The 13,562-nt window shown below is 41.5% G+C and overlaps 1 protein-coding gene across 1 annotated transcript in view; it reads right to left on the reverse strand.

Moving 5' to 3' along the window:
• The window catches only part of STPG4 (sperm-tail PG-rich repeat containing 4), a 39,896-nt gene that overhangs the window by 3,003 nt on the left and 23,331 nt on the right, over positions 1-13,562 (reverse strand). The window contains exon 5 of the mRNA XM_026486377.4: positions 177-281. Within this exon, the coding sequence (XP_026342162.3) occupies positions 177-281 (105 nt within the window). The remainder of the gene's footprint in view (positions 1-176; positions 282-13,562) is intronic.

Genomic DNA, 13,562 nt, shown 5'->3' on the forward strand with positions numbered 1-13,562 from the left:
AGTCACTCTGAGCCTGAAACAGGCTGGGGGCTTGCCAGATTTTTGAGCTCTGTGCTCTTTTCCACGTCGACAAGCAATTCGATACATATAGACACGCTAGAATTGTCTAGAACAACCCCCAGTGACTCCCCAACCCCGTCACAAAACCTACAACCGCCATCTTTTAGAGTACTTACAGAACAAGCAGGCAGGAATCGAGGCACTTTGGATTGAAAACAGGAAGTAACAGAATTTACTGGAGGTATTTTCAAGTCGTAATGACCTGGTCCTGGGCCTTCATGCTATAGGAAAAAAAAATTTTATAATTACTAATATTTGTTATATTTTAATGCTTTATTTGCCTTTCACAGATCAACATATGGATCACTGTGATATGCTAGAAAAATGCCTAGGCTGGGGCTTGGAAGATATTAAGGTGTGCCCTACCACAAGTCGTTGTGAGGTGAGAATAACACCTGCTTTACCTGCTTTACCTGCCTTGTGGGTGTCTGAGACTGAAGATGAAGTGACCTGTAAAAGTCCCCCTCTGTCCTGCCTGGACCTGCCACCCCACACTGGTGCGCCTCACTCTGAACCTGTCCTTCGGACTGTTAACAACTTTGAGCTGTTAGCTTTATAAAATACACATATTCTTTCATATGAGTACAGTATGTGTTATCTTAGGCCAAACAAGTCTTTACAGCAATTCATTGACAAAAGCACAGTGTTATGACATAACATAAATTGAATATAATTTTTAAAAGACAATCATCCTAATAGAAAAATTAGTAAAAGACAATTCACAAAGAGGAAATATAACTGATCATTGAGGAAATGGGGGGGGGCTTTAAACCATTAATAACCAAATAAGTTCTAATTAAAACAAGGATATGATTCTTGTTTTGGGATCTAAAAAATTCACAAAGAAAGAAGAAAGGAAGAAGGGGGAAGGAAAGAGGGGGAAAAAGAAAAGAAAGAAGAAAGACCCAAAATGTTAACCACCAGCATGGACACTCCTCTATGATTCCGATGCGAGTTTAATAAATTTGATTAGCCCTATGGAGGGCAATTTGGCAAGATATGAAAGGGCTATGTCTAGACCTATCCAGAGGGAGAGAAAGGAGGCTGGTTACCAGATTGCTTCAGGAATCTGAAGGCAAATGGACAGTCCTGAGCCCACATAAAGCAGGGAAAATGGAAAGGGCCCAAACATTGCAGTGGATAATGTGGACAAGACATTAATCTCTCTCTCTTTTTTTTTCCCTAGCAATTCAGTTTTTCTCTCCCATTTTCAAATACCTGTGAGTCTTTCCAGCATGAAGTCTCAGATCTGTTCCTGAATAATGCAGGGACTAGGGGAAGTGGGTGAAAGGACACACTGACCAGGAGCTATTACTGTTGAACAGGCACACGGGGGTTCGCTGGAGTATTGCATCTGTGCGGTATATACGTCTAAAGTTTTTACAATACAAAGAGAGGATGTATGTTTATTATTCTGACCCAGCAAGTCCACTTTTAGGAATTCGTCCTAAGAAAACAATTGAGAACGGGTGCAAGTATTTGGCCACAAATGTTGTTTCTAAAAACTGAAAACTGGAAACCAACTAAACGACCAATAATGTGGGGCTGGCTAAATACATTGCAGTTCTTCCATCCAGCTGTCTAGTGATGAATTTTTACAGACATAAAGCGACTCCCACATACTGCTAAGTGCAAACGCAAGCTTTAAAAAAAAATGTGCCTAAAAACACGGGGAATGGAATGTTCACTGACTGTTTTCTCCAGGTGAAAGCATGTTGTGTAAAAAGAATTTTATTTTTCTTACCTGCATTTTCTCATTTTTCAACAATGGACTTCAGTGCTCTTGAGATATGAAAAAAATTTATACCTACTGTATAGATAAGTGAACGTGAAAAATGAGCAAAAGAAAGAAAGATAAAATTAACAGTAAGGTTAGAACAGAGGACTGTGTCCTGTAAGATCTTTCTCAGAGGTAAGGCTGGGCCGCCAATGAGCCCATCAGGTTTGGCAGAACAGGTGCCCCACCGCAGACCCTCTGAGGGATTTCAGAGCAAGGCTTTCCCTCATTCCCTCCCGTGGGTGGCAAAGCCGTGTCGCTCGCGCTGCCATTCTCAATTACTCCTCCATGAATGGAGTCTGTTATTAACAGTCAAGCCCAAGTCTGAAAATCAAGGGTTGGATGCACCTCATAATTTTACAACTTGTGGCAGAGAGATGAAAGCAGTGATGCTTTGAAACTGATACATACGTGGGACAGAGATCGCTACGAGGGTGAGGCTCTCAGTATGGTGTGACCTCCATGCTCCCACTGGAGAAATCTGAGCTGCCATAAAGACCCAAGCACAGAAATCCAGGGGAATCGGACAGGAACGGTCTATGCAACACCCCCTGCCCTTGGTTTGGCCATAATAAATGCCGTACTTTCACGCCAAAAGGTGCTGCGAAGTGTGCTACCATTAACTCCATGCCTACAGCAGCCACTTGCAGGATGGCTAAGAAATGTCGCCTCATGCCCCCTTCCCCTCAGGCCTGATGTGGCTCCCCTTTCTGACTTTCCAAATCACAAGCTCCTTGGGAGTCCAGGCGCCAGGCTTGGAGAAGCACCGACGTAGGCCTGTGCCACCCAGCAGCCTCCCTATACAGGCTTGGGGGCTTGGTCATCTAAATCAAAGGGCCTAAGACTTGGGGCAGAAAGAAATGACTGCATGAGATTTGCCCCACACATGTTTGATGGAATCTTTTAAAGAGGCAACATTAGGGAAGTGGATACAGGCCCAAATTCATATTCCGGAAGCCACAGGAATGTTCTAAGTGAGAAGTAATGATTGGGCCAACATCCTGCAATGGGCAGGCAGCGGCTCCAGCAGAGTCCCTACTTCTGAGGACAATGTAAGTGGGCAGAGCAGGAGTGGAGGGAAGGTGACACGGTCCAGCATGGCTCAGAATGTGGGTTGAGATCCAGTTCAATGGGAGGGTGTTTAAAGCAAGAACATTTGAATGGTTAGGAGGGCTGCTCCCTCATTTACTGGGGATCAATGAGCGTGACCCGGAGCTTTGGTTAGCATTATGTGGGATGCATGGGTGAAGGGCGGCACCCAGGTTCATCAGGCAGTACTAAGCACCTCTCACACAAATCAGATGAGCCATTTCTTACCCCTTGTATTTGTCAGGGTCATGACTGGGCAACTCTGGGTTTCCTGAAGCTACACCTTTCAAAGACTACTGACATTCGGTGCCAAGAGCCAACAGAACTGTCACCTTGCTAGGGTCCCAGGACCTGCTGCCAAAATCAACTACAGGAAACCTCTCATAGTTACCCATTCTTCGGCTTTGGGGCGTGATTACATCTCAACCCTCCTGACAAGTTAATATCTTTCTCTTTCCTTTGAAAAAGTCACTGAGTTTCTACTCAAGAGCCACTTTAACAAACGGGAGCTACAGGGATGGCACAAATGAATAAAATCCTATCTTTTATCCCAAAAGGGGTGAGGAGCTGGAACAGTGCTGACTGAGGGCTGAGCTAACTGCCTGGTTTCAAGATTCTATACCAGGCCCTGCTATTCCTGGCCTGTGCCAAGTGTGATCTCAGTGGGCCACGGGATGGTGCCAAGGGTGGCCACTTTCCACTTACCACAAGGGGCTCAGAATGCATGGGCCCTACTGACTCTTCTGGAGTGCACCTGGGACCCTGTCATACCATGAAGGAGCTTCCCAATGGGCAATAACTCTCAGTACCATTGTAGGCCTTTGGTAAGCCCTGCCATGCCTCCACTGAACACACTTCTCTTCCAGGGCTGGGAGAGTGGGACCGGCTAATCTACGCCACACTGCTCTGGAACTAAAAAGTGCATCACTCTGGGGCATCCCAGAGCAGCAAATTTTACCTCTGAAAACTGTGTGAGGGTAGATGAAATTATCCCAAGTTATTATGTGTTGAATTGTGATTCCCTCAAAATTCACGAACACTACACATTTTTATTTTGTTGAATGGTGGCCCCCCCCCCAAAATTCATAGCTCCTATGAATTTTGAACTATTAGTACCTCAGAATGTGACCCTCCATGGATATAGGTCCTTGCTGGTGTGATTAGTTAAGATGAGGTCATTAGGATGGGCCCTAATCCTATACAAATGCTAGCCTTTATCAAAAGGGGAATTTAGGACACAGAGACACGCACACAGGAAAAACACCACGCAAAGACGTAGGCAAAGGTCTACAAAACAAGGGAGGCCAAAGATTGTCAGTGTACCACCAGAAGCTAGGAGAGAGGAACGGGCCAGATTCTCCCTCACAGCACTCAGAAGGAACCGACACTGCTGGCACCTTGATCTTGGACTTGCTCTAGAACCGTGAGACAATAAATTTCTGTTGTTTAAGCCACTCAGTTTGTAGTACTTTGTAACTCCAGCCCTAGCAAACGGATACAGAAGCGCTCAGCTCATTTCTTCATTCAGCCAGTATACAGTGCACCACACAGTATGCTGGGAGTTGAGAATACGGTGGTATAGATTGTCTCCCGATATCCATTCTATCCCTTAGTATTAGAGCAATTCTTAACTGGGCACATGTCTACCCAGCATCAAGGCTACATTTCCCAGCTTCCCCTGAAGCTAGGTGTGACCGCGTGATGAATTTGTTGGCTAATAGGACAGAGGTGAAGAGGTGTGTACAAATTCCAGAGCATCCTTATGGAGAGGGCGGCTTATCCAGCCCTTCCCCCACCCCCGGTTGGTTGTTCCCATGTTCTCAGCTCTCCAGAACCATGGGAGTGGGACCATGCTTAGCAGAGCAGGAAATTTATACAAAACAGAAATATGTTCTTCTCTCATTTATAATGTTGTTATTTGGGGTCTCTGTTCCTAGCAGCAGAACTCCGTCTTAATTGACAAGATATACATGTTCCCTACTCCCATGGGGCTTACATTCTAGCAGGGAATATATATGTGCCACGCAAAAAAAAACATGACAAATGCATGGCATATGACACAAAGCGGCATAGAGGATGCTATGGGACAGCATGTGAGAGGGCACACCTTGCACATAGTCTGCCCCATTGACCCTAGGCACAACTTTCAATGAATCATCCTTGAAGAGAGAAAAGGTCAGAAATAAAATGTGTGGCCCCAAATGTCTATCTAAACACATGTAAAACACAAGTAATAAGCAACATAAACTGAAATTATTAGATGGGGTGGTAAAAATGATCTCCCCAAAATTTGGCCACATGCGTGTAACGGCTGGAATACATTGCCCAAAAAAGAAAACAGGTGCCCCAGCAGGGACAGTAGAATCCTGCATGGAGGTGGGCACAGAGAGAAGCGGGAACTGCCTCTCCGGAAATTCAGGAGGAGGCCTGTGGCAGAGCGTCCTCAATTCACGAAATTCTAGAATTCTCTGTAGGTCTACAAGTTCACAGGAGAAAGAAGGGAGACATGCATGCTGTTGAACAGGGTAGACGCAAAACGTTCAGGCCAAAAGTTATTCACATTTGCGAAATTAGGAATTGACCGTACCTCGTAAGTGTAGCTCGGTACTGTTCATTTCCCCCGAGAGAGAAGCCACGGCAGTCTGGGGTTCCCGGGAGGGGCCCTGTGGGCGGACAACACAAACCTGCCCACCATGCAAATGCAGCGTTTACAGGAATGCACATGCCGGGGACCCCCAGGCGATTCAGCATTGCTGCGGTGTTCACTGGCTCATCCTCCCTTTTCTAGATGACCCTGGGGCCCCACCAGCGTTGGAAATCTAAGGCGGTACTCCGGACCCGCGGGAACTTCGGCAAAGCCAGCCACTCCTGGTCACGGCGATTGGCCCAGGGCAGACACGTGACTGTCACCTGGCCAATCCAAAGAGCCTGCATTTTCACACTCAGGGGCTAGGCAGGCAGGTGTGCACCTGGGACTGCTTGTAGCCCCTCTTGCCCAGCTCATAAACAAAGCGTGCCCAAAGGCTGGAGGACGGTAAATCAGCGGCGAAAGTCCCAGAGGCCGTGTGCGCCAATAAATTCCATCCCACTTTTATGTTTTAATTGTTTGCTTAGGCCAGTCCAGGATGAGCTTCTGTCACTTGCAACTGAAAAAAAAATCCTACCTATTACGTTCTTTTTCCTGTTCCCAGTCAAGATATTGTTAAGAGAAAGGAGACCAGAAAATTCTTTACGCTCACAGCCTAACAGGGATATATATGACTCTGCTGGTGTGAAGACCACTGGAAAAGTTGCACACACTTTTTTAAAAAGAAAAACTGCCAGGATATCTTTTCATTAAAAAAAAATCCTAGTACATCTGTAGCTATATTTAAAAGGTTATATTTTTCCAAAAATGTTACCTACAAGTGAACTCATCTTTGAGGAGACTGAGACTGGGACCCGCTTTCATCATCTTGCAGATTCCATTCAAGCAGAAATCAATTTGTGTTTGGCTTGATGCAATCTGACCATGTTTACTAATTATTTTTCTGTTCCTTGTGGAATTTTAAACTATCAGCTTAGTTTTTAATTGAACTAATTTCGTAAATGCAAAAGCAGCTGGAATGATTCAGCATTCTTTCAGAGTGCTAGTTTTAATACAGAGAGTATGGCACAGATCTGCAATCCCCTGTTCAAACTGCTATGAAATGTGACTGAAACAGACAAATCATATAACGCTCATTCCTATCTGTACAGACGCTTTCCTGTTTATCTAATCCTTTCCTTATTCTTTATAGGCTTGTCAGGTTTTAAGAAATACAGAAACATCTTGAAATATTTCTGACATCAAATAAAAGAAACTCATTTTCGTCTGACATTGTAAGATTTTATTCCTACTGTCAGGAAAGGTGTGCATGACTTGTTTTTCACTTTATATACAACTGTGAGAATTAATAACTGTAAAGAATCTGCTCAGCAAATCACTGGAAGCCCTAAATCATGTGAAGGACTGGGTCCTAATTAAGCAGTAGTAAGTGGTGCTATTTTTATTTAAGTAACAAAATATTTTTATGTTGACCATTTTGATAGTTCTTTTCCTCAAACACTACTACCCCTTTTTTTTCTTTTTCTTTTTTTAAACACTACCTCTTTTCTGACTTTTTTTTTTTTTTAACAGAGAGAGCAGGCTCGCACATGAGTGGGGGGAGGGGCAGAGGGAGAGGGAGAAAAAGAATCCCAGGGAGGCTCTATGCTGAGCGCCAGCCCGATGCCAGGCTTGATCTCACCACCCTGAGATTGTGACCTAAGCCGAAATCAAGAATCTGTCGCTCAACCGACTGAGCCACCCAAGTACCCTGCCTCTTTTCTGACTTCTAAAACTTATATTTTGAAAAACTATAAAAGCAATGGAAAAGAAAGCAAGTAAACCACCACCCTTAATCACAGCACCTCAGCATAGCCACTAAACGGATTTTGGTGCATTTCCTGTTCTCTATACACATAATTTTTCCTACACTGCTGCTGTTGTTATCTTGCTATTATAAGTAATCCCTTCATGATATCTTTATATAGATGAATATTTCTGTATGTAAGATTATTCCTTTAGGAGGGTTTTCTCGAAATGGAATCAGCAGGCCACAAGACAACGTACTGCCCAACTGTCTTTCCAGGGGTTATATCGTGTACACCGCCACCAGGAAGACGTAAGAGAAGCACTGGGTCCACATGCCAGGTAGACACTGGGGAGAAAAGATCTGAGAAACAGAATCTTCCTTAGTCCTCTTTATCCTAGTGGTCGTATTAAATAGTCATCAGTGTCCCCTATATGTTCAAAGAAGTTGTGCAGAATCTCTGATACCCTTCATGCCCACACTTGGTAACACATTCAAGAGGGAACAAAATCCATGCAATTTTTTGGTAGGTCAAGAGATTTATTTGGGTCATTTATGAGAGCAATTAAATCAATTAAAGGGAAGCGTAAAGGGAGGAGAAACCACAAATGACAAGTTTTACTTTGTCCAATTCCCTTGGCTAAGAATGACCAGGATTTGTTGCAGTCTTCTCCTCTTTAAAACAATCCACTATGAAGCAGCTGTACCTTTAGGTCTTGGGATTTGTGGGGCTTGGTCATTATTACCAAGGTGCTAAAAGTTGGCAGAAGTTGCCAATACAATTCATTTTATGGGTGCAAAAAGGCCCTTTTTATTTATGGTAGACCATGTCTCCAGGCATCTATTCCAAATGCTCATAAATATCCTCCTCAGTGTCTTTACTATGGACAAAACGTTTGTGCCAATCCATAACCAATTATTACTACTTCAACAATAACTGAAATAGCCCATGAGTATACAACCTTACATTGGTAATCTGAAGATTAACAACCATTTTCCAACCCAACAAACTCCTTACCAACAGCTTCTCTTGAGAGCTACCTACACTTTGGGGACGAAATGTAATTCACCAACTGAATCCTTGACGCAAACAAGAAGACTATGGGGTTTTGTTGTTGTTGTTGTTTTGTTTTTTTGTTTATTTTTTAAAGATGTATTTAATTATTTGAGAGAGAGAGAACGTGTACATGGGGAGGGGAAGGGCAAAGGGAGAGGGAGAGAGCGAGAGAATCCCAAGCAGACTCCCTGCTGAGCACGGAGCCTGACGCAGAGCTTGATCTCACCAATAGGAGATCATGACCTGAGCCAAAATCAAGAGTCGGATGCTTAACCCACTGAGCCACCCACTGAGTGCCCAAGAGGCTGTGTTTTTTAACAAGGCAGAACAGCTCCTCCACACTGAGAGGCCTTCAGACACTTATGATCCTAGAGGATCTTCAAATCCAGAGTTAATGTACTTTTTACAACTAAAAAATCATGTAGTGATCTGCTATGCATTCACATGGTAATTTACTTGTCTTTTAACTGGCTGCTCCTGGAGATTTTATGCATGAATGATTAACAAATCTCCAATGGGCTACTTTTCACAGATGATGGAAAGAAAGGAGGAGGAGATGCACACCTGTATGTATCCATCTTTTATAACTTGCCTCGTTCTCAAAAGGTTTAGAGTGACTCAGTGGATGTCTATAGGTCATACTCTATTGCACCAGCTCTGCAGGTCAGATTTCTGGTGATTGTAGGTCTCAGGTATACCAACAATGAGGCGACCTGTCCGAAGTCAGCAGGGCTCAAATGACACCACAACTTTACCATGCAACCGTACACAAAACACATTTCAGAAGAATCAAAGAATTGTAAGTTTTTTAAAAAAATCAAAATGTCAAATACATGAAAGAAAATTAAAGTGAACATGTGTCTGGAGGGAATTTTTTAAGTGGTGGAAAAGATAGATTTCATTCATTCATTCATTCATTCATTCAACACATTGTCTGAGCTCTGTACTGGGCTCTGGGCATTGATGAATAAGACAATCGCCCTCTCATGGAACTTATATTCCAGGAGGTGATGACAAACTCTTTAACTTGATGACATAAACATTTTACACTTTCAACTTCTCTCTATAGAAAAACACAGAAGGAAAAGGCAAAATCCCCAAAAAGCTTCTGCAAATACAAGGGTTAATATCTTATCACTCTAGCGTTTATACAAATCAACAAAAAAGAATATTAAAACTCCACCCAATAGATAACTGGGTAAAGACTGACCAGAAAGTATGCAGGAAGGACCACAAATCACTGATTAACAAATAACTAGAATGTATAGTCTCAGATCCTGCCGATTAAACTAAAATAATGAGGTACCATGCTTTTAGTATCTAGTTAAATATTTTTTTAATTAAAGATAAACAAAATTTATGCAAATTTAATGACATGGTCACTCCCTTGATTGCTGGTAAGGTGTAAATGAATGTAATACTTTTTAAAAAGGTTTGGCAATCTAGACGAAGAAGCTGTAGATCATCTCTAGTAAACACCACTTGTGATAACCCATAAAAAATGATGCTAAAACTTAGAAAAGATTTTATGCGTTGAGTTTTATGTTAGCATTAGTCTCTTGATCGGAGTATTTGGTACCATTATCTTTGCATAACAAAGTTGTGAACGTAAACAAAGTTGTCATAATACAGAAGAATTCTCCAATAAACTGACCTCTTACAAAATTATATCCTATTCAAGCATCTCTCCCTACTTAACACTGGCATCCACCACTGAAGACAGATCAGTGTCTTTGTAAGGCAGTTTTTCTCTGTCATCATTAAATGATATTTAATAATACGTTACAAATAAAATGCCAATCCAATTCAAAATGAAAATGCAAATTTTACCCAAAATTCCAAGATTTCATGAAGTTGATGAAAATGATGGAAAAGTGCCGAAATCACGGGAAAAGGCTTTCATTGCCCAGTGAGGATCCAGCAAAGTTAAATTAGCTAACGACAAAAAAGAGATGATGACAAGGATTGTTATAGTATTGGCACTTCAGTAAAGAATGATTTCAAATGTCAGAGGAACTGCCCTTGGGAAAAGTGATGACACTTCAAATAATATTTTTTCTAAAATGTGTCATCTGTGATTTCACTGGAATGTCCAACACTATGTGAAGGATGTCACTATACTATCATAAGATAGTGTCAGAAAAACTAAACACAGCCTCCTTTTTAACTTAGGAATTAATACATAGTTGCAATTATAGGATATTTTCCTAGTTTTTAGTTCAATTTTTTTTAAGGAAAGACCAAATCAAACATTATTGACTACTTTGAGATTTTGATTCTACTTAACGTGGGTTCACTTTACTAGGTCTTTTTTGTGGCTCAAGTTATACTTGGATACTGAAGACTCCTGTATATGAAATAATTGAAAACAAGTTAGCCATCGAGAGGGGAATGGTTGAGGGGCACCTGGGTGGCTCAGTGGGTTAAGCATCTGACTCTTGATCTCCATGCTGGGTGAGGAGCCTACTTAAAAAAAAAGGGGAGGGGGATGGTTGAATAAATTATTATCTGATAAGTTGATTATTTACCTAGTGAAAATAAAGTTTAAAGGGATTTGTAATAATATGAAAGTGAAACGTGCTAAGTAAAAAAAAGGATATAAAATTGTTGCTTACCATGATCACAACTATTTTTAAAATTGCAGAGAAAAAAGGAGAAAATTAACATTAATGGTTGCATATGAACAAGGACAAAATTCTTAAACATAATTTTCTATATTTTCCAAATTATCCATAATTTATTCATTTATTTTTACTCTAACTTTAAATTTTTATGTTTTTACTCAAATTTCAAGACATTTTATTAAATTTATTGAGAAATATAGTTTTAAAAATCAATCAGAACTGGGGCACCTGGTTGACTCAGTTGGTTAAGCGTCTGCCTTTGGCTCAGGTCATGATCTCAGGGTCCTGGGATCCAGCCCAGCATTGGGCTCCCTGCTCAGTGGGGAGTCTGCTTGTCCCTCTGCCTCTGCCCCTCCACCCACTCATGCATGCGTGTGTGTGTGTGTGTGTGTGTGTGTGCGTGTGTGTACACGAGCATGCACACACTCTCTCTCGAATAAAATCTTTAAAAAAAAGAAGTTACCTTATCACTAAATAGTATGTTTATATTGTTATTTCTTAATTTATATTTTAGAAATTATCTATTGATGGCCTCCTGGAATGAATGAAGATATGGCATTTGCCCTCTCCACTATTCCTCTCTCCTCATCCACTCAAAGTAGCATTTTATTTTCTTTTTTTTCAAAGTAGCATTTTAAATTTTTTTAAAGATATATTTGTTTATTTTAGAGAGAGGGAAAGAGAGCGAGCAAGCAGGGGGAGGGGCAGGCACAGAGGGAGAGAGAGAAACCTCAAGCAGACTCCCCACTGAGCACAGAGCCTGACTCCGGGCTTGATCCCAGGACCCTGAGATCATGACCTGAACCGAAATCAAGAGCCGGATGCTTAACCAGCTGAGCCACCCAGGTGCCCCCAAAGTAGTATCTTAAATCCCCAAGCAATGTTTACCAAATAAATATTATTCCTTGCAGAGCCAAATTACATCATAGAATTTCTTTTCTTAGATACTCTTTTGTTTTATAAACTGCGGTTAATTAGGTGCCTTGTTTTTTACTTGCACATTTTGCTATACATATTCTTTTTTATTATTCCCATCATATCAGCTGTTCTTAAATCCTTTTTCCCTTAGAAACATTCCTTCCGGAGTTCTTTAGTTTCTTTCTCAATATGGATTGGTTGCTCCCTCAGCCTGCTGCATGGTGGTCCACCTGGAACATCTTTTAACTGCTCTCCCAGTCTGGACCCACTTTGTCCTAGTTTCCATGCCTCCCTCCCTCTGGATTACTCTTTTGTTTTGCTGTCTTTTATCACCAGTGGCATCTTTAAAAAGGGTATTCAGAAGGCAATTTTTATGAGTTCTTGCATGTTGGAAAATGTCTTTGTCTTCACAATTGATTGTTTGGCTGAACACAGACTTCTAAGTTGAAAATAATTTTCCCTTTTTCCTCTGTGGATACTAAGTAGATTTTTTAAAAATCTTCCCTCTACTCCCTGCCGTTCTGTTTTTCAACCAGGTTTCCATCCTTCTGTCTGTTTATTTCCACCTCTCATTCATGTTACAGGCTTTTCACACTTGCAAAGCTTAGGTATGTGGCTGGGATATGTCGAGATCAGGCAACTGAATGGTGAGCCAGTCTTTTTCCTGGGGATCCCTAAGTGTCAGAATATAGTTCTCTTTCCTCTAAGCTCATTGAATTTTTCTAGAGGATAAAGTCTATTGTTTTGCTTGAGGGGCAAATGTCCAAAGGCCAGCATTTTACATTAGGAGAGGAAAGGGAGCCCCAGACTTAAATTACTCTGTATGTACAATTTCAATTAATTCCTTGGTGTTCAACTAATTCCCTATGCCTCACCTTACCTCTCCCCTAAGTCCTGAGACTCCCTGCAGGTCTAAGGGACAAACAGGCTCCGTTCTCTTCTGGACCACCCCCTGCCTGCTTTTTAGCCCATGGCTTCCTCTACTTTGTCCAAAAATTGTTGACATCTTTTGTCTGCCAACGTTTCCCTTTTCTTCTCTTTATCCATGCAGATTTATTTATTCTTTCACTACCATTTTATTGGGATTTGAGAGTGAGAAGAGACTGATGTATGGCCAATTTGCCATACTGAGCAGGAAATCATGTATTACTTTTAGAATAGAAGATATAAACTTTAAATTCAAATAGCTATCATGACCATAATTACATAAAGCAAGGATATTCAAATTGATATGCAAATATTCCACATAAACAGGAACTCGATCTATTTAACATTCATTCTTTTTTTTTTTTTTAAGATTTTATTTATTTATTTATTTGACAGAGCGAGCACAAGCAGGGGGAGCCTCAGGCAGAGGGAGAGGAAGAAGCAGGCTTCCCGCTGAGTGGGGAGCCCAATGATGCGGGGCTCGATCCAGGACCCTGGGATCATGACCTGAGCCAGAGGCAGACGCTTAACTGACTGAGCCACCCGGCGCCACTATTTAACACTCATTCTTGTAGATTTGTTCTGAGACTGTGCTACTTCAATTATGTCAAAGTGGGATCCTTTCGTAAGAATCAACACTTACCTATTTTATAAGGAACATGTCTGTAAAAATTCCCAACATAGCAACTCTTTGTGAATTTTATTTTTCTTTATTTTGTAGGTTCTTTTATGGAATC

Source organism: Ursus arctos, unplaced genomic scaffold, assembly GCF_023065955.2.
Source record: "Ursus arctos isolate Adak ecotype North America unplaced genomic scaffold, UrsArc2.0 scaffold_8, whole genome shotgun sequence".
Lineage (NCBI taxonomy): Eukaryota > Metazoa > Chordata > Mammalia > Carnivora > Ursidae > Ursus > Ursus arctos.